At 47.2% G+C, this 23,656-nt stretch overlaps 7 protein-coding genes across 7 annotated transcripts; 4 read left to right on the top strand and 3 right to left on the bottom strand.

Moving 5' to 3' along the window:
- Positions 1-99: 99 nt before the first annotated feature.
- Positions 100-1,131, bottom strand: MCYG_05951 (ATP synthase delta chain; the record flags this gene model as incomplete). The annotated part of the gene is made up of 6 exons (XM_002846036.1): positions 100-132; positions 207-296; positions 392-480; positions 605-735; positions 863-885; positions 1,000-1,131. The coding sequence occupies 6 exons, from the start codon at positions 1,129-1,131 to the stop codon at positions 100-102; spliced, it is 498 nt and encodes a 165-aa protein (XP_002846082.1).
- A 464-nt stretch (positions 1,132-1,595) lies between these two features.
- MCYG_05950 (60S ribosomal protein L29) lies at positions 1,596-2,210 on the top strand (the record flags this gene model as incomplete). The annotated part of the gene is made up of 4 exons (XM_002846035.1): positions 1,596-1,630; positions 1,744-1,795; positions 1,964-2,066; positions 2,123-2,210. 4 exons carry the CDS (start codon positions 1,624-1,626, stop codon positions 2,156-2,158), a joined length of 198 nt encoding a protein of 65 aa, XP_002846081.1.
- Positions 2,211-2,939: 729 nt separating this feature from the next.
- On the bottom strand, positions 2,940-4,510 carry MCYG_05949 (conserved hypothetical protein; the record flags this gene model as incomplete). Its single annotated transcript, XM_002846034.1, has 2 exons — positions 2,940-4,316; positions 4,382-4,510. The coding sequence occupies 2 exons, from the start codon at positions 4,508-4,510 to the stop codon at positions 2,940-2,942; spliced, it is 1,506 nt and encodes a 501-aa protein (XP_002846080.1).
- Positions 4,511-6,217: 1,707 nt separating this feature from the next.
- On the top strand, positions 6,218-7,525 carry MCYG_05948 (copper-containing nitrite reductase; the record flags this gene model as incomplete). The annotated part of the gene is made up of 1 exon (XM_002846033.1): positions 6,218-7,525. The coding sequence occupies one exon, from the start codon at positions 6,218-6,220 to the stop codon at positions 7,523-7,525; it is 1,308 nt and encodes a 435-aa protein (XP_002846079.1).
- An 831-nt stretch (positions 7,526-8,356) lies between these two features.
- MCYG_05947 (ATP-dependent bile acid permease) lies at positions 8,357-13,540 on the top strand (the record flags this gene model as incomplete). Its single annotated transcript, XM_002846032.1, has 9 exons — positions 8,357-8,683; positions 8,809-9,731; positions 9,795-9,890; positions 9,940-10,027; positions 10,093-10,255; positions 10,321-11,105; positions 11,165-11,674; positions 11,733-12,127; positions 12,181-13,540. 9 exons carry the CDS (start codon positions 8,357-8,359, stop codon positions 13,538-13,540), a joined length of 4,647 nt encoding a protein of 1,548 aa, XP_002846078.1.
- Positions 13,541-15,190: 1,650 nt separating this feature from the next.
- On the top strand, positions 15,191-16,003 carry MCYG_05946 (uncharacterized protein; the record flags this gene model as incomplete). Its single annotated transcript, XM_002846031.1, has 2 exons — positions 15,191-15,265; positions 15,389-16,003. 2 exons carry the CDS (start codon positions 15,191-15,193, stop codon positions 16,001-16,003), a joined length of 690 nt encoding a protein of 229 aa, XP_002846077.1.
- A 1,138-nt stretch (positions 16,004-17,141) lies between these two features.
- Positions 17,142-18,317, bottom strand: MCYG_05945 (FlbD; the record flags this gene model as incomplete). Its single annotated transcript, XM_002846030.1, has 1 exon — positions 17,142-18,317. One exon carries the CDS (start codon positions 18,315-18,317, stop codon positions 17,142-17,144), a length of 1,176 nt encoding a protein of 391 aa, XP_002846076.1.
- Positions 18,318-23,656: the final 5,339 nt, after the last annotated feature.

The following is a 23,656-nucleotide window of genomic DNA, read 5'->3' as shown; positions in this document are numbered from 1 at the left end:
GTTAGAGAAAACACTACTGTTTATTATTCTACAGATTCAACAGTTGAGAGAAACGGGCTTTCGTCAAGGATGAAAGGATATATACATCCTACAACTCTATCATTTCAAAGAAGCTTGGAGGCTCTCGAGGACCTAAACATAAATAAGATGATAACATATTAGCATGTGCTGTGCATAGGAGAGATATTTCCATGTTGTACACGTACCTCCACCTGGATCTTGGCCTCAGCGACTTCCTTCTCGCTTCCAGTACCGGAGGCAAGTCTCTGGGCCTCAGCAAGCTGAGATTTAACAGCCTGTATCATCGGTATTCATTAGCTTGTATTTTATACTCTCCTTCCTACCCACAAAGAAGCAGAATAGAAACTCTATGTGGACGAGAAAAACTTACGTCGGCGCTGAAGTCTTCAAGAGCGAAACCCTCAACGGCGTTGATGTTGAGGTTGGAGTCTGGCTGCATAACGGCAAATCCGCCAGCAACTAAATAAAAGAGTCATGTTAGTATAATTTTGCTCAGTAGAAAATTGTTATGCCAAGGATTCCTCCGGCTTGATGTCGTTGGTAGTAAAAATCAAGAGTGAAAATTGGAAAGAGCGTATCATACGGAAGAACTTCTTGGTTTGTCCGCCCTCCTCGATGATCTCGATGAGACCGGGTCTCAACTGTTCGATGCTGGGAACGTGGCTGGAGAGGATACCCATGTCACCAGACTCGGCGGCAATGTTGACTTGAACGCTAGATATGTGAAATAACTCGATTAATTAACGTTTCCCTTCCATAATTTCATTTTATAGGTGGAAAATGGGGAATATAGCTATTGATGGTCCGATTCTTTGACGGATTTAGGAATTTTCAAACGTACACATCGGCGGACTTGTAGATGGTCTGTTCGAATCAATTCGTTAGTTTATCGAGTTCCAGCATCATTTATGCACTTATACACCAACGTAACGCCCTGAAAAGCAGTAATGAAGGATACAAAAGGCTCCGGTAACGCACCTCCTTGGGCAAGACGAGAGAAAGCTTTAGCTTGTCTGCAACAGCCGTGGCGTAGGTCCTCTGCGATAGAGGGGTGCGGAGAGCGGTGGCACCGGCTCTGAAGGCAGGTCTGGCGAAGCGGAGAGAGAACATGGCTGCAATTGGCCTTGATATGGACGTCCGGTGGGATGTTGAAGATCGTGCTGGCGAGAGATGTTGCGATGCTTGAAGTCGCTGGACTTTCGGGACGTCTCGGAGCTAAGCCATTTTGGGAGACGATACAGTCACGTGAACATAAATGGTTGCTGTTTTAGCCGTTTTTCCACTATGATACAAGCACTTTTCAAACCATTAGACATAGTTATGAGAAAACTTCAGTATATTACACTAAGAATGATTTAGCTATAATCGTTTTTACTATCTAGTCACTATAAAATGCCTTGCTAACGATAAAAATTGGTGTGCTAGAGATTTTGATAGAAGAAAGTCGTGAAATTGTATCCTAATCCGGACTAGTGCCATCGATCCAACGTAAGCGAGCTCATCCACACAAACAGTTTGAAGGTCGCAGGTTTTCTCAAAAGTTCATCCTGACAACGACGACATTCTTACCTCAACCGTTCAAGTTGCCGCCATACCGTCAAGATGGCCAGTACGTTTGCCTCTCTATCCAGGCTGCAGTTCTTCGGGAAATATACCTCCTGAGCTGTTTCGTGAAGCAGATATCGAAGGCCGATCGCTAACAACTTATCTCGCAATTAACAGAATCCAAGAACTCGTCGCAACACAACCAGAACAAGAAGGCCCACAGGAACGGGTACGTCGATACTTAATCCCTATCCTAAAGCGAGTTTATACCATTTGCGACGTGATATGGTTGAAAAACTACTGCAACATGCATTATTCATATCGGCAATCGCTTGGGCATATTAAAGAGAGAATAGGCCAGGACACAGCTGACAACAAGCGACTTTGGGTAATACAGTATTAAGAAGCCGAAGACTCACCGTTACCCATCCCTCAAGGGCACAGACCCCAAGTTCAGAAGAAATCACAGACATGCTCTTCACGGAACCATGAAGGCATTGGTACGGATATATCTCAACCTTCTTCAGTCGAGCTTAAGGCTAATATCATTTTATAGAAAGAGGTTAAGGAGGGCAAGCGGGACTCTGCATAAATGGGACATGCATAACATCGGCTTTTAACAAAAAGAACGGGGATTGTTTTTTGACTCCCACCGTACTATCTATCCGTCATGTGTCGATAGAACTCTTTTCTACCTCCTTCTTTTACAAGGGTAATCAGATGGAGATGTAATGAAAACAAAGAAACGCCCAAATTTCAAAAAACAAAAATACCTCCCTCGCAATTTTGCATTTCACACCATCTTCCACGGCTACTGCATTGGAACACCAAATAAACTCGGTAACTCACCAATGATGAACGAGGAAGGTAGGCTTGTTTTCTTTGCAAAGTCTTCATTCCCATGTGTAACTCCAGGTCCAGGCATATGTGTGTACAGCAGCGGAGTCGATTATGTATCCGATTGCTGAAGGATTTATTCTTACGTGCCAAGATTAAACCGCCGTCTAATTACCAAACACCCTGTCTACCTTCCCCATGGTGCAGAGGTGCATGGAACGATGGCTATATATTGCCCATCAAATGATGCTTCTTGATTCTATATCTTGGTTTGAATCATCGTAAACTGGAAGTATAGTTCAACCATTAAATTATCTGCCATTAGGTATCATCATTCATAACTAGATCAAATTCAATCCAGATCAATGCAAATCAAATTTTCCAAGCCAAAGACGCCATTGCTAGATTATATATTAATTATTATTTAAAAAAAGAAAAACACAATTCCACCTCCCCTTCACTGCAACTAGTTGGAAAACCTGCTTCCCTTCCAAGAGTGTCCAGCAAAGGGGCCCAAAGACGTGATTGAGTTTCAATCAACCAAACATGTCTTCAGCGCGCCTTCTCCTCCCACCTCTCCCCTCAAGGGTATCCGAAAACAACTCTTTCCCTTCGTTGCCAGTATATTTCGAAGGGAAGAGTTCCCTAACAGATGCCGCACCCTTGATTGAGATCCCACCAGAAGCGTTGCCTCGAATTGACATTCCATTGTTCTCTGAAGACATACCCCGGATATTCAAACTCGGGGAAGGCCCCTTTGAATCTGGAAATAGCTCCACGCTACGGCTATTAGGGCGTTGGGGTCCATCACTGGCACCATCCATAAAGGGAACCGACATTCGCCGAGCAAATAAATCAGTTGTTTCGTCCGCGGCGTCGAAAGCATCAGATCGGCGATGGATTGTGTTGACTTGCGGTGGTACAGTATTCATTAGTAGCTCCTGTTTCAGGTAGCTTGAACCAGTCTTGTTGGGGAAAAGCTCTCTCCCTCTCGAGGTGTCATCGCCCGAATTGTTTCCAGAAGGATAAAGCTCTTTCCCGGCATTAGAGCGTGACCTATCCCTACTGTCACGATTTGAAAGGGTGGGCCGATCGCGGAAGCGCCTGCTAGTCGATGGGCCGCCGGCAAGCCGAAGATCCGGGCCGTCCCCGTTGGTTCCAGAAGGCGATGCACTGCGGTTCCTAAGACGTCCTTCTGACATTTCCACATGATCATCAAAAAGATCGCGTTTGTTTCTTCTCACTCGGCTCCGGCTATGTGACTCAACACTCGAGATGTCACCACTAGAACCACGTCGTCCACGATCGCCATCGTCATCGTACATGCTGACATCAAACCTATCTTCTTTCGCCTGTCCCCTGCGTCGGCGATGCTCTCTATCGTCAAACCGTTTTCTCCGATACTCTCCATCACCATCACCTCTGGGCCCACGGTATCGTCTTCCCGAAAATTCGTTCCGTACTCGTTCTCGAGGGTCATGTTCCGGATGCATTAAATAAAAGCGACTTGCCTCGTATGCACGGTGCTTCTTTCGATCCGACTTTACGGCCAACCGAACTTGTAGGACAGAGTCAGGATGTGAGGATAATGCCTTGGCCGTTCGAAGCCTAAGGGAGGGCGAGGTAGGTACTGCATCCTCGACATTCTCCTGGGTAAATAGTGATAAAGCTTTTGCAGCCATCTCCGCAGAACTATATATAATATTTGCGGAGGTATCATCAATCCACTCAATACGCTGAGGCTCTTCCAATGTAAAATATTCAGAGGCAAAGCGTTTAATATCATCCGTAGTCAGCTCATCAACCCCCCGAATGTGAACTTTTTCAAGTTGTAGTTCGTCATTGGGGTTTGTTGCTTCTGCCTCACTTTGCCCTGCGATTGCAGATGCTACCGTCAAAGCAGACACAGGTTCCTGATAAATAGAATGTATTAGCACAGGCCCCTGCTTATGAAGAAAATCTCAAATCTTTCACTAACCAGCTCAATCGGATCAGGTTCAGGAAGCTGCCCGAGATCCAAATCCATGTCGATATCCATGCTGGTATCCATTGCGCTACCGTTCGCCGCAGCCGGAGCTGTACCTTCACCCGCGGCACTACTCTCCATAGTGGCACCAGAGGGGTTAAATTATTCGAGATTTGAACCAGTGAAAGGGGAAATATGCGTTCGTTGCGCAACGTAGAAGTGAGTAGCAGCGAGGGTAAAAAGAGTCGGCAGTGTCAGTAGTAATATCTTCCTCCCGTAGTTTTCCCTCTTTATCAAAGAAAGCTGCGCAGCTTTGCAGAGGGAGGTTGCCGCCTACTGTAAAGGGCTTAGCGTGAAGAACTCAATTGCTTAGTCACCATATCTCACTTTCGGCTTTTCTTACTTTGAAGAACTGAAAAAAACTAACAAAACATGGAGTGAGAAACTGGCGAAGCTATTGGGTTGGATACCTTCACTTCAACCTATGTACTGTCTTGAGTGGGTAGAGCTCAGCTGGCTATAACCAACCCTTGTAGGTATGAGGTGAAGTTCCGTGGACTTGGACTGCCGGATGCCGTATCATTGTTCCCACGCTCAACACCGTATGGAGCACTCTAAACATAAAACAATGTTATTCTATAATTTTTATAGCCTCACTTTAATTAACCTAGTAAGGTTAATGATTGGTGTCGCAACCAATTAATATTACAGCCCTATTTCTAAACATAAATGTACAATGCGATTATTTATTGGCCGATTCGAGTAACTATTGACCAATAGAAATTACACAAAATCTCCAAGTCTTCGATCATCCCAAACATTATACGTTCTATCTAGTTTTCGAGTTATCTTTTCCGTTGAACCTTTCCTCACATACATAGTAGTACGTTCACTGTCTGTGAATCCAGCTCTTACCCCAAATTATAATCACATGACTGTAACTATGATGAATAAGCAATCCGGGGAATAGCCCAAACTTACCAACTTCATCTCCTTGTTATGTACGTCTCGCACACCCAAAGGTTCCCATTGGACATTGTTCCCTTGTGGTCCAGCGGTTCTGATATTTAACCAAGGCTACCAACCATCCTTGACAACGTACATACCATCCCCCTCATTACCATCCGCAGTCCGTCCGTGAACTGCTAGGCAAGAGAGCCGCATCCTGTTCTCCTCGGGCAAAATATATCCATATATCTGCCTAAACTCAGAGTTCACAAGTACCGTCCTAATGGGTTGGTGAGACTAGAAGCAGACAGCCTCAATGGGTCTACAGCTGCTGGATCATATTTATCGATGAGTGTTCAATACACGACTTGACTCGAAACTCCGAGGAGATGTCGGCTACATTAATACTGTGCAGCACAAGTTACACTGAAATGTAGATCTATCACTTTTCTCACATTCCAACCCCTGAGAGTTCAACAAGCCCTGCTGTGCCTATTGGGCCACTTCGCGAGGGGGTCGGTCGATGAGGAATCAATTCGCGTGTCAGGTCAGGCAGAATTCATTGCTGATGGCTTCCAAAGCTACATAGTATGGTCGGTAGACAGCCAGGTGCACGTTCCCCAAGATGATACCACCTTCCAGCCACCTAGTTCAAGTGAGCTAGCCATCAGGCGATCAATTTATGGGTTGAACGGCATGTTTTGACCTCGTTTACCCCCTCATCATGGCCTCATATTTAAGCAAAGGGTGCCTAAGGCGGTAGTTAGGCCTTGCTCTGAAGATTACAGCCATATTAAGCTGGGGATATAAGGCTATGCCTCCCCCATGGTGCATTTGTTTATGTTCTCCATCCGTTAGAACTCTGAAAGAAGGAAGGTAGGCAACAAAAATCTATAAACAATGGTTCCTGTGAATTTATCTCTTAGGGTATCCCCAGGGGGAGTATTCACGAAGGCTAAATGGGCCACTAGGCCTGCAGCCAGATACTCCTCCTTCACGCCGAAAAGGCCTGTTTTGCCGCCGCTGCGGAGGGTATCAACACACGCATCAAATACCACCCTCCGCGAGGCAAACAATGCTCCAATTGCAATTGTCATAGGAGCCGTCACGTCTGTCGCTGTTGGTGCCATCTTCATTGCGAGGAATAGAAAAGAGAAGGCAGAGCACTTCATTACCTTGAAATCAAACACTGGGGTTGATCTGTTCACCGAGACTTCAGCTGATTATTCTAAACTTCCCAAAGAGACCGCAGTTTTCACGACTGCACCGCATGTCCCTCCACCGATTACCCGAGATTACCCCGTGCTTCTTCAGGTACTATTAACCACTAAAACGAAAACAGCCCAGCTGTCCAGCCAGCATAAATATGAGCAATGGACCTTTAATGGCACCGTACCCGGGCCATTCATACGGGCACGAGTAGGTGACGTGGTGGAGTTAACGCTGACCAACCACGACGTGACGGGAAACCCGCACAATGTCGACTGTCATGCATTCACAGGGCCAGGGGGAGGTGCAGCGCTTACCACAGCCGAGGAAAATGAGAGCAAGACAGGATTATTTAAATTGTTGCATCCTGGGCTCTATGTGTATCACTGCGCTGCGGCCCCAGTACCGGTACACATTGCTAACGGTATGTATGGGCTCATTTATGTACAGCCGGAAGATGGCGGCCTGCCCCCGGTCGATCGAGAGTACTACGTGATGCAGAGCGAGTTCTACCATGAACCACCAGAGGTATTGGAGAACGGTAAACGCTCCTCGACGGTGGAGTTCTCGTACCCTAATGCCCTGGAAGAGAACCCAAGCCTTGTTGTTTTCAACGGAAGCGAGTCTGCATTGACTCGAGATCAACCTTTGAAGGCGCAGGTTGGTGAGACAGTGCGTATATTCTTCGGGAACGCGGGGCCAAACTTGACCAGTGCCTTTCATGTCATCGGCAGTAACTTTTCAAAGCTGTACCGTGACGGGGACGTGGTGAGCCCGCCCGCAAACTGGGTGTCTACCACCAGTGTTCCCCCAGGCGGTTCGACCATCGTGGACATGAAACTGGCTGTTCCTGGAACCTACACCATCGTGGACCATGCAATCTTCCGCTTGGACAAAGGCGCCGTTGGCTACTTGAACGTTTCGGGGAAGCAACGGCCGGATGTTTACCAAAGCACCCTCCCACCTGCCCCGTGTGTTGGGTGCAAGCTACACCCTTGAATCTTGCTTTACAGAGCGATCTATCTCCTTCTTAGGCATGGTGTCACGTCTGGCCAAATGCCGTTATAACGATGTTTTTGATGTCGATTTTTCAGCGCCCTTCTCTTCCGCTTGCCGTACTATTTTTGAGGCTCCCTGTGTACTTAGTCCATCCTTCAGGAACAAGCCGCAACATTACTAACTATGACTCCCCTTCCACGTCATCCTGATCGTGTCCAGACGTTTACTTTTCTTCGCGTCTTCTACTTTGCGGCTTGTAATAATGACTCATCGAGTGGACCAGTTGTTATCTTTATACTCAAACAAGTATTATTTCTGTAACAGCATTTGCATATCCTCCAGCTGAATCCCCAACCTCCTCTGCCGCTAATTGGGTGACTCGACGGAGCGTGCAACGTTTGCCCAGTCTCGCTCGTTTTGTGTTTGCTCAACGGAGAACAATTCGGGCGTTCCGGTTGAAAACTCACTTGTCCATCCTTGATAAGGTCGTGATATTTTGTTAGTATCACAAGGAGCAAAAACCATAGATGTACAAAGCATTAGCTATTGCTGTGTCTTTTCCAATATCCTCAGCTTCTCTGACGAATTTTTTCTTCTTCGTCGATCCTGCCAGCCGCCCTTGAGGCTTTTGCTTCTTTTCTTTTTTCTTCATCCTTCAGCTCCTTTTTTTTTTTTTTTTCTTTAGCTTGGAGTCAGTGTCGTCATCGGAAGCTATAACTAATCGCTGTCTTTCTCTTACTACAGCAATCAATTAAACAATCATCATCATCATCTTCTTCTCTCTCTCTCCCATGATCAAAACAGCTTGATCAAGGGAAACGGTTGCTCACGATGTCGCCGGACATTGACCCCGTCGCTGTGGGCGTCGGAAGCGTTGCAGCTGTTTTGATCCTTCTAGCTGCTTTACCGGCTTGTAACAGCATCATCCAGAAGCTTGCCCATGGACCATACATGAGCCTGCAATCACTGCCTGAAGATGAGGATGGAGAGGCAACAGAAGAATCAATCTCGGCATATTCAACTACTACCCAGACTGCTGTTATCTACGTGGCTTCTTTCGTCGGTTGGGTCGCGTCCATCATTAGGGCTGTCTTGTCAACAACGCAGAACTCAATGTGCTATGGAGCAATTGAAAGCTGGTTTCAGTTCGGGACTTTTGTACGATTATTCTCCCCTCGATGACCCATTGCTCAAGTATACATCTACCGCTGATGTTGCTACAGCTAAAGAGTGAAAAACGTTAAGCCTTTTAACATGTCTCATCCGCTTACTCGTCCTTTTAGGTATTGCTTCTACCGCATGCAATGGCACTTTCGTTCAAGCAGGAATATGCGAGTCAATTCCGACTAGCTAGCTATGCATCCATTGCTTCGGTAGTTCAATTCGTCATGTCGGCCTACATGGGCGTACGCCTCCTGACACCGGCTCACTATGCCAACCTGACAGGCTTTCAATTAGCCATATGGATTATTCCGTTGGCGGCTACTGCCTGTCTGCTTGGTGCTTATCTCTGCCTACCGAGACGCCCGGATGTCTTCGTCAAAGACAAGGTAGTTGATCGACAGTACACAGTGTCTGCTCTCTCGCGATTCACTTTTGCCTGGCCGGGCCATCTGATAAAGTACATCATCAAGAATCCCAACCTCGAGATTAACGAATTGCCTCGCATGGATCACTATACGCGTTCGGAGAATCTCTTGGTTAGATTCTCGGAGCAATGTCAACCTCAGGCGCTCTGGAGGCAGATTTTCAACTTGCATTTCATCACCTTCTGTAAACACTGGTTTCTGACGGCGGCTGAAGCCGTTCTCAACTTTGTGCCGAAAGTGTCCATGTACTTCATCCTTCATACCCTTGAGCGGAAGCAGGCTGGTGAAAACATTGGGCTTGATAACTGGGTCTGGACGCTGGTACTGGCTGCTGGTTTGATTCTATCATGCTGGACAGGTGCCTGGATGCGCTGGGTTGGCGATTCTCAACTTGCGCTTCGCATAGAAGCCCAGATGTGTGCAGCAGTATTTGCTAAAGCAATGCGCAAAAAAGATGCCCGAGGCGCGGAAAAAGCAATGATGGAAGAAGATGAGGAACAAGACGAGGGTGAAAATGACGATTCTCAGCACCCGTCGGCTCAAAAAGAGCGTGACGGGGTAGATGCAGAGCAAAAGCGTACTCAACAGTGGATTATCAACCTCATGGGTATTGATGCGTAAGTCCTGAGCTTCCTTTTGTGCAGTTTTTCTATATGACTGAGGCGTGCTAACAAGCATAGTGAGGAGGTTGGTGCATCGGCCGCTTTTCTAAGCACCGTTATTCTCTCTACGTGCACGTTTATCCTTTCTCTAGCGGTTCTCTTTAAACTTATCAAGTGAGTAAGAGATATCCGAATTCACAGTTTCTAGGCTAACAATCTGCAGGTGGAGGAGCTTGCTGGCTTCACTGCTCATATTTTTGATATTGGCTCCATTAAATGCCTGGCTATCAAAGGCGTATTCCCGGACGCAGGTGTGTATTATATGACGCTGGGAAGACACCACTGGTAGCAGTCGGCAAGCTGACATAGGTACCAGGATCGGCTCATGTCAGCGCGTGATATTAAAACGGGCGTCATATCAGAGGCACTGCATGGTCTTCGCCAAATAAAATTCGCCGCCTTAGAGACTGAATGGCAGAATAGAATCATGAGTGTACGGTTGAATGAGATGAATCAAGTATGGAAATCATGTTTATATGGTAAGAATTGGGCGTCCACTACTCAAAATTTGGGCTATTTACTAATATTCTTCGCCAAATCATAGATGTCGGCATGATTTTTTGCTGGGGTGCAGTCCCAACGATGATGACGACAGCGGCATTAGCCGTTTATGCCATCTTCGAAGGAAGGCTTACAGCCTCCGTCGCATTTGCATCCCTCGAAGTTTTCTTTGAGCTCGAGGATTCCCTTTCAATGATACCAATAGTTGTCACAGGCATAATCGAGGGAATGGTAAGTCTAAGGCGTCTTGAAAACTATCTCAATTCTCCAGATAAAGAGGAATACCGCAAAGCCTCTCCCTCCATTACCTATACAAATGCATCCATTTCCTGGCCCTCAGACACCAAAGACCTGGAAGATCGATTCGTCCTGAAGAATATTAACCTCACTTTCCCTGACAAAGCACTGAGCTTGGTTTGCGGTCCTACCGGATCGGGCAAAAGTTTGCTTCTAGGCTCTATCTTTGGAGAAGCTGATCTAGTGTCTGGCAATATCTGCGTACCGATGCTCCCCCATACGGTTTACAATACCCCTGACAGTGATATAAACCCTGAAAACTGGATCATCCCGTCTTCGGTGGCCTTTGTAGCGCAGTCACCGTGGATTGAGAATGGAACTTTAAGAGATAATATCGTCTTCGGATACCCCTTCAGCGCTGAGCGGTATAAGAAGGTCCTTGATGTGTGTGCACTAAGTGATGACCTCCATATCCTGGTTGACGGTGATATGACTGAAATTGGCCCTCGTGGTATAAACTTGAGTGGTGGCCAGAGATGGAGAGTGTCTCTGGCTAGAGCTCTATACTCTAGAGCTGGTATCCTAGTTTTGGTATGTGCTGTCAGGCTCCTGATACACTTAGATAGTTTATCAACTAACGCAGTGACTAGGATGATATCTTCAGTGCAGTCGATGTCCATGTCGGCCGCCACATTTTTGAAAAGGCTCTTACAGGAGACCTCGGCCAGGGCCGGACACGTATTTTAGCAACGCATCATGTTTCCCTATGCCTGCCTAAAACGAGCTATATGGTTGTTCTTGAAGATGGTGCAATGGCACAAGCTAGTCACCCTGACGAGATAGGCGACACAGGTTCACTTACAAAAATCCGGAGCGCTGCAGCCGCAGTTGCAGCATCAAACCCTCCGCCCGTAAGCTTCCGTAGAAGAAGCAGCTCGATTCGGGACAATATGGGCAGTCATTCAAGTATGGCCTGGGCATCAAGAAAAGACTCCAATAGAGAGAAGCCAACGGCTACCTTTGTACAGCCAGAGGAGCGCGAGATAGGCCGTGTCAAGTGGGAAGTTTACAAAGAATATTTGAAGAGCAGCGGAGGGGCGGTGTTTTGGGTAGCTGTCGCCATTTGTCTATGCAGCTCTCAAGCACTTGGTTTGGGGAGGGTATGTTATATTCCAATTATGATCCTGGGGCCGTTACTGACTTGATATCTACCTATAGTCCTGGTGGTTGAAAATCTGGACAGGAAACTCAAAAGCGAAAACATACAGTGATACCTACCTCAGCCAAACCATTGTATCAACAGATAAAGCAGCGGATGATGCACTTTGGTTCTATTTGGGAATCTACTTTGCCTTAGCCATGAGCAGGACGTTAATTAAATCGTTCAGCCATCTTTTTATATGGACTGGAACTATACGAGCATCGAAAGCTCTCTTTGAGAAGATGACATCACGAGTCCTTCGAACGCCATTGAGATGGGTGGACACTGTGCCTGTTGGTAGAGTTATCAATAGGTTCACCCTCGACTTCGCAACCTTTGATTCGAAACTTGGAGACGACCTTGCCTACTTGTTCCTGGACGTTCTAGATCTGTTATCTATCCTTGTAGCTGCGTAAGTTATATCCCTCACTCTATGCCATGATACCTCTAACCGGATGATAACAGGGTGCTTGTCTCTTCATACATCCTCCTGCTGACAATAGTCCTTTCCGGGGTATGTGCACACTTTGCAATTCGATACATGATAACCGCGCGAGAACTCCGACGCATCAAGTCCCAGGCTAGATCTCCCATCATTGAGCAATTTGGCACATCGCTGCAAGGTATCGGCACGATCAGGGCATTCAACAAGGCCGAGACCTACATGGACAAGATGTACCGAAATATCGACGACCATACATCCGCACATTACTATATCATCCTGTTCAATGAGTGGATGGCATTTAGAACGGGAATGGCAGATGCATTGTTTGGGGCATGTCTAACGTTTATCCTTATGTCGATGAAAGATATCGAACCTTCTCTTGTCGGCTTTGCCCTTAATTTCATGCTTGACGGAGCTCAGTTGATCGGGTCTGCAATTGACAAGTATACAGAGACACAGCTGGACATGAACTCGACGGAGCGTATTATCGAGTATTCGAAGGTTGTCACTGAAGACCACACCGGTGAAGAAGTCTCGGCAGCCTGGCCAAGCAAAGGCCGAATCGAAGTCGATAGTATCACTGCTTCTTACTCGCCAGAACTCCCTCCGGTTCTCAACGGGCTTACGTTTGGTGTCGAGCCAAACCACCGCGTCGGAATTGTTGGGCGTACAGGCTCAGGAAAGTCGACTCTCACATTGGCATTGTTCAGATTACTCGGGCTGCGGAGCGGCTCCATCTACATTGACGGCGTCGACATTTCAACCATAAAATTACACGACCTGAGAAGTCGGTTGTCAATCATCCCACAAGATCCAGTTTTATTCTCCGGCACGATACGGTCAAACCTGGACCCTTTCAATGAATACACTGACGAGCAGCTACAGACAGCACTGAGCCGGGTCCATTTCCAGTTATTTAAGGGGGACACAGACGAGGAGAGCAGTGAAGAAGAAGACGCGGAGGAGGGTGGTGCGGACTCTGGCTCTGACCGAGCCAGGACGCCCAGCCTCGACTATGCCATTAGCGAGGGTGGGCTTAGTCTCTCGCAGGGCCAACGGCAGCTCCTCTGCCTGGCCAGGGCCATTGTCGCGCGGCCCAAGGTCATGGTTCTCGACGAAGCAACGTCTGCCGTCGATATGAAGACTGACGCTTTGATCCAGCGTAGCATACGGGAAGAGTTCCAAGACTCTACACTGCTGGTTGTCGCCCACCGTCTGAGCACGGTAGCAGACTTCGACCGTATACTCGTCATGAAGGATGGCGAAGCAGTCGAATACGACTCGCCCAGGGCGCTGATGAAGGCTCAAGGGGTGTTTTGGCGCATGGTCCAGGGAAGTGGAGAACGAAAAGAGCTGGAGGCGCTCCTCGAGCCCAAGTAGAGAGATGTCCATCCATTTCTCGTTCGTTCCCTTTGCCCTCTTTCTCTCTCTCTCTATCTTTCGTGGGGGAAGCCATCTTCTTCCCCCCCAGTCATGGATTTGTGAGGATTATGTTACCATTTGTAATAGAATAGTGGATAATAAGGATGCACTTTTGAGTCGTGAATATTTCTCTTCTGACCAGCCACGGGCGCATAGTATAAAACCTTCTATACCTAGCATATTATAAGAAGAAAAGAAAAAAAAAAACAAGACGCAAAAACCTCACTTGCCTCTTCGAGCATAGACTTGGATGTTCTCCCTTGCTCGGAGCGTTCTTCCGACATGGCATACTGGATGTAATATCCTGACCTTCGTCTTGTCCCTGCTAACAACGATGCCCATAATAAGTCTGCATAAACAGGCATATCCCGGCTGCAAGAGCTCCCTAGCCCCATCTCGGGCCGCTGGGAAGGAAAATCCCTTGGGCAAGGTTATAGTCGAGCTTATATGTACCAAGCAGAGAGGGCATGGGAAGGACAAGAAGAACTAAACAACGCTCTCTGCAATAGTATCCAACTCCAGCTTAGTTCAACCGTTGCATCCTTTCCCCAGATCCCCGTAGGGTCCTAGTTAGTAGGTCTCGCTATTTGTCCTGGCTGTTTTTCTTTTTTCTGCGTCCTTCATCTTAACACGAAAGCTCAAGGTCAAGACCGTCCGTCCAATTATACAAGGCAGTTAGCTGTAAGCTCCCCGAAGCTCAATCAAACGGAGTCTCCGTCCACATAGACGGCGAATGGAGAATCTAACGAGCGGTCCCTCGATGGGAACAAGTTCTATTGGGCATCCATAGTCGAGAATGCCGAACGGTGGGCTGGCAAACTGATATACATATGCACCAAAAACGGCAAACGCCTTACCTGACAAGGGGAGAGAACTAGGGGAAAAGAAAAGAAACCTGACTTTGCCTTCAATGGTGAGTTATTATTATCATTTAGTTCTTTTGCAACTTCTACGCCTCCCATGGTCTTCGCCTTGCGCCCACAACATCCACGCCCACGTTCTTTCGCGATCTTGACAGGAGGCGTGGACGCCGCAGATGCGATGGGATGCGATCTCCTTCTCCGCGCCTTAAATATATATATACATCAGAAGCATTTTTGCAGGATGCAGGCCGTGTTTCTTTTTCTTTCCCCCCTTTGCTGCACCGTTGCCGAGCATATGATATGTCGTATTCTACCGTATACACTGGGATAACCGTTGAGAATATAGGGAGCCTGAGGAAGAAAACCGATGAAATACCAAAATGAAAAAAAAAGAAAAACACCTGCTCGTCAGGACAGTTACAGATATCAAAAAAAAAAAAAAAAACAACAGGGAAAAAGCAAAAAAGGGGGTTTGCACACGTTCCGTTCGAATATATTATCATTTCTTACGGTGACAAATTGTCCAGGCCGGAAAGAAACGAAAAGAAGAAAAGAAAAAGGAAAAGAAAAGAGCGCGGTGCGCCTACATGAATACATCTAGTGTTTATGTATATACTTCTTCCGCAAGGTCTCATAGTCGGTCAGGCCAGACTACGTCTGTCAAGGGTGCATAGTGCATCATCCCATCATCCCACGGGAAACGCAAAGCAAACGGGTGGGGATGGGAGGATCAAGCGTTCGCTTTATGGATCATCCGCCTTCTCGCCGTCTCGTCTGGTCTTGCTTCACGTTGATGTTGCGTTCGAACTCCCTGGCGACTGTGCGCAGTTTTTTTTTTTTTTTTCGTTGGTTTCTTCTTCCTCCTGGCTGTGGCAAAGTCCCTGCCCAGTCGGCTATAACTGATCCTCTTTTCTCTATCCAAGGCTAACATATATGGTTGCAGGAAACGCCGACGGAAAAACGGGGCCATGATGAAAGGCAGCCATGCTACTGTGACTTCGGCTACTGCTGTTTCCAGCTACTTGAGAGGTACCTTACGTTGTCCCTACTTTATAGGGATAACTCCCCCGCAAGGGACCAGGCCACTAGTATTAGGGGCGGGAAGGGAAGGGAAAAAAAAGCACTGGGCACCCCAAAACTAGCTATTTCAGCGGACCAAGGGATGTACTCTAATAGTACCAAGGACCCCCAAAGCTCGGTGTACATTCCTGTTACCGGTCATGCCGACGGTGTGGTGGTACAAAATTCCCAGGCCCAAATTAGCGGCCGAGAGGAAGTCACGCCCGCCGCAGGCTGCTTTGCGGTTAATACGTGCATGCGGGCTGTACTGCTGGCGTATACGTGCTTGCATGCTACCAAAGAAAGATGGGCAAGGCGCTTCGCGAGTTCGCGATACCCACTAGCTATTCGCTCTATAGTATGTATATGTGCATACCCGAACGGGGAGTCTCCCCATTCCCTTCTGCATCCCGTCCATGTGGAAAGCAGAGGTCGTGATGGTTTTCTCTGTCAGCTGTACGACGCTGGAGTGAAGCAAGTTGGCAGAATGGTTCAATAGGCTGAGAGCACCTTCTGGTCAGGTAGCCGATGCATAATTTCGCCCCCCCCCCCGAACAGACCTTGCTGGCTGGCTCACTCGAAGGACTAGATAGGGAAACATACACAATAGGTATGCACATACGTCCATTCAGAATCCGTATGTGTGGCACACTCACATGGCAGCTATGGGGAGCAGCACAACCCTTCCTTCTCCCCCCCCCCCTCCCATAGGTCGGCCATAGAGGAGGATTCGATTAGAATTATGCCTTGCATAAAAGAGTGTCTCTGTAGCGGTCACTCTCACTGGCCGGGCTTGATTCGAATAGTGGACCAAGAGTCAGCCTGTAGGTAGATGCGGACAAGACTACGGAGATAAAGGGGGAAGGAGAAGATATCAAAAGCTTCAACTGCATGGACCTTTTTCCTTGAAAAGTCTCCATGTTCACAAAATAGTATTTCTCCCCCCCTTTCCATTTCAATCAAGCATGAAAGCTCGACAGTAAATGGCCTATTTGTGGGGTTTGTGTAGCTATATAACCAACTAGCTAGCTAATATATAATACAAGTCAAGCAGGTAACTTTATATCAGAGTGGGCAACAAAAATATACAACAGGAAGGATAACAACCAAAAGTCGAAACAACAAAAAAGAATAAAAGAGATGGAAAAAAAAGAAAGCCCCAAAGTACCACGGCACGGGCACAGGGCAAGATATCGGCCACGAAAGAAAAAGAAAAAGAAAAGGGAGGAAATGATGCTTTTTCTCTCCCTTCTCTCTCCCTTCTCGTCTTCTTCCCCACGCTCTGGGCCTCTCTTTTTGACTTTTTTTTTCCAGTCGGTTTTCCCTTTTGGTATGCTATCTCTTCAGCTCAGCCTTTTTGGAAATGCAGCCCCTTCCAGACCTTCCACCTCCCAAAGTGCCCAAAACGCCGGTAGCAAGCAAACAAATGTTGAAAAAAAAAAAAAACGCAGAAATGAAACAAAATATGTGTGGAAGGGAAGAAGAAAAGAGGAAGAAATGTAGAAAATCAATCGGACTGGTCACCGACCATAGTACATGAAATTTTGAATTCCCTACCAACCACCAACCATTAACCCAGTATGTATGAAAAGCAAAGAAAAAGAGAAGAAAGCTGGTAAGAAAAAAAAAAAAATGCCTTAGTTGAGCAATGCTTGGAGACCCATCCGAGAATCACGCGAAGTAGAAGAAGGCTTTTCAAGATCCGAAATTGGGGGTAGCTGATTATGTGGTGCAGATATAGAGTGCTGGTGGTGCCGTAGCGATGATTGTATTGGGTGTGGCTGGTAGAGAAGATTGTCGGTTGAATGGTGTGGTTTAGCGAAAGACGATATCAACGGGGCACTGCCTCGCCGTCTTTCGTCGTAGGAAGATGCAGATGATGAGGAACGATGGTGGCTGTGGTGGATTTCAACCGGGGTAGTGAGTGCAGATGGGGAGGTGACTGTCTTTGGCGAGGCGGAGGCGACCGAGTTGTGGTCCGAGACCATGGATGGAGGGCCACCGAGAGACGGAGCGTGAGAGAGCTCCGAGAATGCAGGCGATGTCATGGCCGAGTCGGTTGATTGGTTTGAGTTGCGCGTGGTGAAGATAGGAGTCAGAAGCCGTCGTCCGGTGGCCGGTGACTGTGGTTGTGAGTTACACTGCTGCCACCTTGCGTTGTTCACGTTATCCTTGGGCAGGTCATATAGCGAAGAGCGGTACTCCAGTGGACGAGGCGAATGAATGCGCGACTGGTGGTAATCCCTCTCGTCCTGCTGATGCTGCTGCTGGGCCTGATAGTCTGAGATTGAAGTCCACGATCGTTGCCTGTCCATGTGAGAAGATTGGCCGTAGATTGCGTGCTCCGAGCGTGGACACCGGTACTGTGCAGGGGGAGACCTGGAAGATGCCTTCTGGTATGGGGGTTCGACCCGCCCGTTTGGTGTCCTTGAGGGAGAAGAGGAAGATGGAGAATGCGAGGCAGCACCGCCGCCGACCGCCATGCCTCTACGCTTTCGGTTCACGCTGCCGTTCCACCAGTTCTTTACGGCGTTGTCACTCCGGTTGCCGAGTCTCCTGGCGATCTCTGCCCACCGCTTGCCCATCTCGCTCACCAGTCGTTCGATTATGAGCCCTTCCTCAGCCGAGATGGGGTCGTGGTTGAGCGTAGGCTTGAGGTTCTGGTGGAATCGTTCTCTGCATTGCTTTGGTGACCGGTACTTCATGTGTTGTGAGATACGGACCCAGTTGTTTGGTCCCTGACTGCTGACCAGCTGCAGTAATGTTTGGTCTTCCTCTGGAACCCATGGTCCTCTTCGCTGGCTTTGGGGCATGGTGAACAGCTTATCCAAGTATGTATGTATGTGTGTATATATATATGTATATGTGTGTGTTTGGTCGTATGTATGTATTTGTCTTTCCCCGCAAAAGGTGTGAGTGTGAACGAGTGACGAGCGATTGACCACCAGCAGTGAAAGAAGGATATCAAGATGATCGACCGTGGATATAGACGGAGTGACCTCTGGTTTATGGATGGACGGGAATTGGAAGAAGGGGGTGTGTGTGTGTGTGTGGAATGTGTTAAAGGGGGATGGAGGGTATATGTAGTGAGTGTGAAAGGAAACCAGGAGTTGGAACGAAGTTGAGCGAGTCAAGAGGGGAGATAAGATAGTCAAGCACCAGCAATTAAGGTCCGCTGAAGCCGGGAATATAAAAAAAAAAAGGTCGAGTATTTAGACTTCAAGCGTCAACGGATCTTGCCTAAATCAAGATTGTGATTAATTTAAAGAGCCGTAAAGAGTTGGAAAAGTCATGAGCAAGTCATGGAAAAAGCAAGAATGGATCGAAGGTAGAGGTAGGAAAAAGGTCATGGAGGAGAAAAAGAAACGAGCCAGAGAGTTTTGAAAAAAAAAGAGAAGAGAATCCGAAAAAAAAAAAAAGGAAGAGAGAGGAAAAAGCAAGTGGGCGGGTAGAGAAGAAGAAGAGATGGAGAGTCAAGGTCTTAAACCCTGGTCTTCCGATGGAGAGTGGATGAAGAGGTGGCTCGTTGAACGGGAGTTGTTAGAGAGGAGGGTTGGCTTGAAGACACACGGGACTCGTTTCATATAGAGCCCATTCATATATAGATATATGTAGATATATATATATGTAAATATGGGCACCGTGAAAGGGGAAAAAAGAAAAGAAAGTGGCCATGCATGAGAACAGGGAAGCATATGCCGGGAGAAGAACGACGAGAGAGAGAAGGCAAGCAAAAGGGAAAAGAAAAGAATAAAAAGCAAGCAAGGAAGCAAAAAAGCAAAAAGGCCTTCAAGAAGTGGGAGAGACGCTTGCAAAAGAAAAATATCCAATCGGGAAAGTAGATCAAAAATGCAAAAAAAGAAGAAGAAGAAGAAGAGTTATGGGGGGAGGGAGAGGGAGGGTATCAAGGCAGGTTTTCTTGGGAGGCATTTTAAGCGTACCTTGACAACTGAGATCTGAGATCGTCAGGTCCGATGGGGGGTTCTCAAAGTACGTCAGGGGTCGGATATGTATCTGAGCATGATCCCGGGGGGTGGTTGAAGGGAAGGGGGGAGGATGTACATATAAAATCTATATAGTGTATAGATATATAATATGTATCTATATATCAGGATGGGATCAGGATGGAGAACGGTTTATGTAAGAGCAGGGATATATTAGGTCCAAAGGAGTCAAAGCGGATGAGGACATGGGTTGGTTTGCTTTGTCAGGAGTTGAAAAAAAAAAGGGGGAGGTTGCATTTTATTTTTCAAAAAAAAGAGGAAGAAGCAGAAGAGAACGGATGCAGAATGGATGGCAATTGACAGGACAGGAATGCAAGAAGCAAGGTAAACGGGTGGTATGGGGAGGGAAACACGAGAAAGGGGAAGAGGCAGCGGAGATATCTCTACCGAAAATACGTACTCATTCCACAGTTCCTGCAGGCTGATCAGCCAAATATCCGAGGGTGTTGCAGCGCAGTCAGGGTCCTGGGGAAGAGAGGCCCAATGCGTGGTTCGGTGGTGTGTAGTAGTATGGTTCTACCACAGCACGATGGCAGATGCAGGTCAAGTCAAGGTCGAAAAGGAAAAGAAAAAAAGAGAGAGAGATGTAAATCTTGCTCGTCTACCAAGGCTGCGTAATACTTTTTGTTTTATACTGTTCCAGTTGACAAGGTCGATAGGAAGGCAAGGCGTTCGAACGAAGCGTGTACATAGGTATGTGTATATCGAGGTCAGTTGAAAAGGGACTCTATGATGTATATAAGAGAGGGAATCATCACTCACGAGCCACTCTCTTCAGAACCGATTTTTGCAGACAATGAGTCGGGTTGCAAAAAAAAAAAAAGAGCGAGGAGAAAAAGAAAGGAAACCTTCCATGATGTATTTAATATGGGTATTCCAGCAGGAAGTGTGGCAGATATTCCAGATCGTGGGGATACACACACAGTACATAGCGTGTATGGTCTCTCCTTCAAGGCCAAGGTGCAGGGACAGTTTTACAAGGAGCTTTTAGGGCTTGGAAACGATCAGCAAGTGGAGAGTTGCTTCGTTGCTTTTTCTTTCTTCTTCTTTTTTGCATTTGCAAAATTCTCCAGATATACACTTACTATGTAAGACCCAGTCCACCAGCCTAGGCTAGCAGGCTGTACATAAGGGTTGCGATGTGGATGTGCTGATGCCGCGAAGGTTCATTCTCACTGCCCCTGCCAGGCCAATCAAGGGCATAGAGACCCAGAAGCGAGGAACGACACAGGAAGGGGAAAAAAGAAAGAAGGAAAAAAAAAAAAAAAAGAAAATAACAGAGGAGACAAGAATATGGAGAGAAAAAGATAGAAGGGAGAAGAGGGAGTTCGGGCCCATCCCGGTCTTAACTCTTTTTTCTTCCTGCTCGATCCCAGCCAGGGAAACGCAAGGGAAGATACAAAGGTCAAGGTCCTTGGAAAGTTGTCAGTTAACCTGTTAATTCCAGCGAAAAAGGGTGAGAAGCAGAAGCAGAGGCCCAGCAGGTAATGATACTTAAACTAGCACGCCAGAAGAAAACAACACCTTGGTACATACACATAACATACCAGGGGTTCAGCCCAAAACCATCCCCCTGGACCACGCCGTGGTTGATGGGAAGGGGATGCAAGGGAGGGCGGTTGTGTTGCACGAATATGAACACTTATTGTATATATAGCTCCGTAACTCAGGATTATTTGTGTGTATACCAGAAGGACGCCGACCCTATTCTTGGAAGTCAAGGGCCACTTTTCCTTATACGCCGTATATACATAGTAGCATGTGTGTTGATGTGATGAGACGGCCAACAGGTTGATCGGGAGCCTCGCCTTCACATGTCTCCCTGCTGGGACAAATAAGCATGAGGAGGACATCGTCGAACAAGTACCGAGAAAAAAAAATAAGGAAAAGAAAAAAGGAAGAAGAAAAAAAGAAAAGAAGCTCTCAAGTCAACGGCTTCAACTCTATCGGGCTCGGAGCATCTCCTTGATGTCCAAAGGGTTTCTCGACCCAGCCTTAACCCTTTTCTGGTGAGCTAGCTCGCTCTATATACAGCATGTTTACATAGTAAATCGAAACTCATAACTATACTACACGTACGGAGTATAAAGATCAAAGAAGGATAACGATTACGCTCTGGCCCAGCCCGATGTAACGTCTTTTTTTTCCCATATGCCCTTCTTTCGCTCATGAGTTAGCGTTTCATCCCGGGGCAAGGCAGAGACAGACAGACGCAGGACCAGCCTTCACAGTCGCAGCCATGCCTCTCAGCTTAACCGCTCGATGCCCTTGCTGAATGAGTAATAAGCAGTGATCGACCGATTGTTTCAACCTTCGGTGGCCTCCGTCAGAAGGAGAAGAGCCAGCCAGAACCATACCGTTGTTATATCCCGTTTTCAGATGGACCAACCTAGTATTGTAGAACTTCTCCAATGGACCTACTTCCCCATCTGGGCAAAGGCTAGCAGGCTCATCTTCACATCCTCGCGAGGGAGTCGAATATCATATGTGTCTATGTAACGAAAAAGCAAAGGAAAAGCCTGGAAAGGCGTTGAGCATCATCCATCCCTCCCCCCTTTCGACGAACGTTTATCCCACGATGGCGCGCCATGCACATATTTTTTTTTCTTTTTTGTTTTTTACAGTTCCATAGCCTAGACGGGATCGCTTTCGATCGATACACATCTCTCTTTCTCGCGCGCGCGCGGTCTAGGGGGCGCATATCTTTTGCCTTGTTGATGCTGCCTTCCGGACATACCCTGTCAATGTAGCTGATGCCATTAGTTAGACAAAGGACGAGAGTGAAGGGAACGATAGAGAAGGGAAAGAAAAGAAAGAAAAAGAAACGACCAGATCTCTGGTCCTCGAAAAAGGAATTCAGTCATCCGCTTCTAAATATTTTACAAAAATACAAAAGGGCGTGAACGAAATATTCTATGCATGCTTACCTTACTACTACTGCAAGGGAAGTACCAGAAGGAGAGCCGGTAAGGGGGGAGGGGAAGCCGTTAAACTCCCTCCACTTCGAATAAGGTACATGGCGGTCCGTCTCTTCTCTGCATTTACCATTTACCACCTTCCTCTTCCTACCTGGGTAAAAAAAAAGGGGGGGGAGGCAAAAAATGCGTTACAAGCGAAGCTGGGCACGAATTGAACATGATACCAAAGAGAGTGTGTGAGATCTTGATATAATCGTTGCCGAGGGGCGTCAGGCAGAACGCTCTAGTGGAGATCAACGATACGAGGCAGAGAGGGAGAGCGTAAGAAAGAAAAAAAAAAAAGACCGCAGATGAATTTGATAAAATTCTCCGAAGAAAAAGCATTCACTCGGTTCCTTCATCGTTGTTACATCCCAGGGTTCACAAGGGCGCTATTGACCATACATCAAGTTGCATTACTCAGGTATTATACAATCTTTCTGCATTTGCACCGTCAGCCTTCATACCACGTATGAACTGGTAACCGATGGACGCCTCCTTTTACGCCATATAAGCGAAAGGGGCGGGAGTTTGAAGCATGAGAAGATCAACCTTGACTCTCATACACCCTAACAACCCCCCCTCGCACGCGCGAATATGGCGCTGGCGCTGGCTCTGGCGCTGGTCGTCGCATGCGTAGGGTGAGCAGAGCGAGCGAAAGAGAGACGGGAGCCCAGTCTGAATCAAATAGTTTCAAATTTTCTTTCATCGGACATCCCGACGGATAGGGTTTTCGTTCTTTTCTTTTTTATTGTTATTATTTGATATTTTATATTGCTTTTTGGTCATCTCGATGTTGGCTCTGGAAAGGCCTTGTGGCGCTTCCAACGCCCATTCATACGCCATCATCCATGCATGAGCCAGAGTTCGTTTAATCGGCAGAAGGCGTGGGCAGTGCGTTCACGAGCGTTTTATTTGGTACGGCGCACTCGACATGTATACTACTTTTCACGTAGTCATAACCGTCTGTCAATCACTCTTTTTTATCCTTTGGCGTCACAACAGCTCGGTTATGGGTTGTACGGCTCACTCCCATCGTCCAGCGACCAGGTATTTGGTAACAGAGTAACGGAGAGACGCCCTGACGGGATATATCCCAAGAGATGCACATCATCTCGCTCTTCCGCTTATGAAGTCCATTGCAGCGGTAACAGAGCACTTAGGTTAACCAACAAGCCATCGACTCGTTGA

This window comes from Microsporum canis, genomic scaffold (genome assembly GCF_000151145.1).
Source record: "Microsporum canis CBS 113480 supercont1.5 genomic scaffold, whole genome shotgun sequence".
Taxonomy (NCBI): domain Eukaryota; kingdom Fungi; phylum Ascomycota; class Eurotiomycetes; order Onygenales; family Arthrodermataceae; genus Microsporum; species Microsporum canis.
This window is presented reverse-complemented; position numbering and strand designations above follow the sequence as displayed.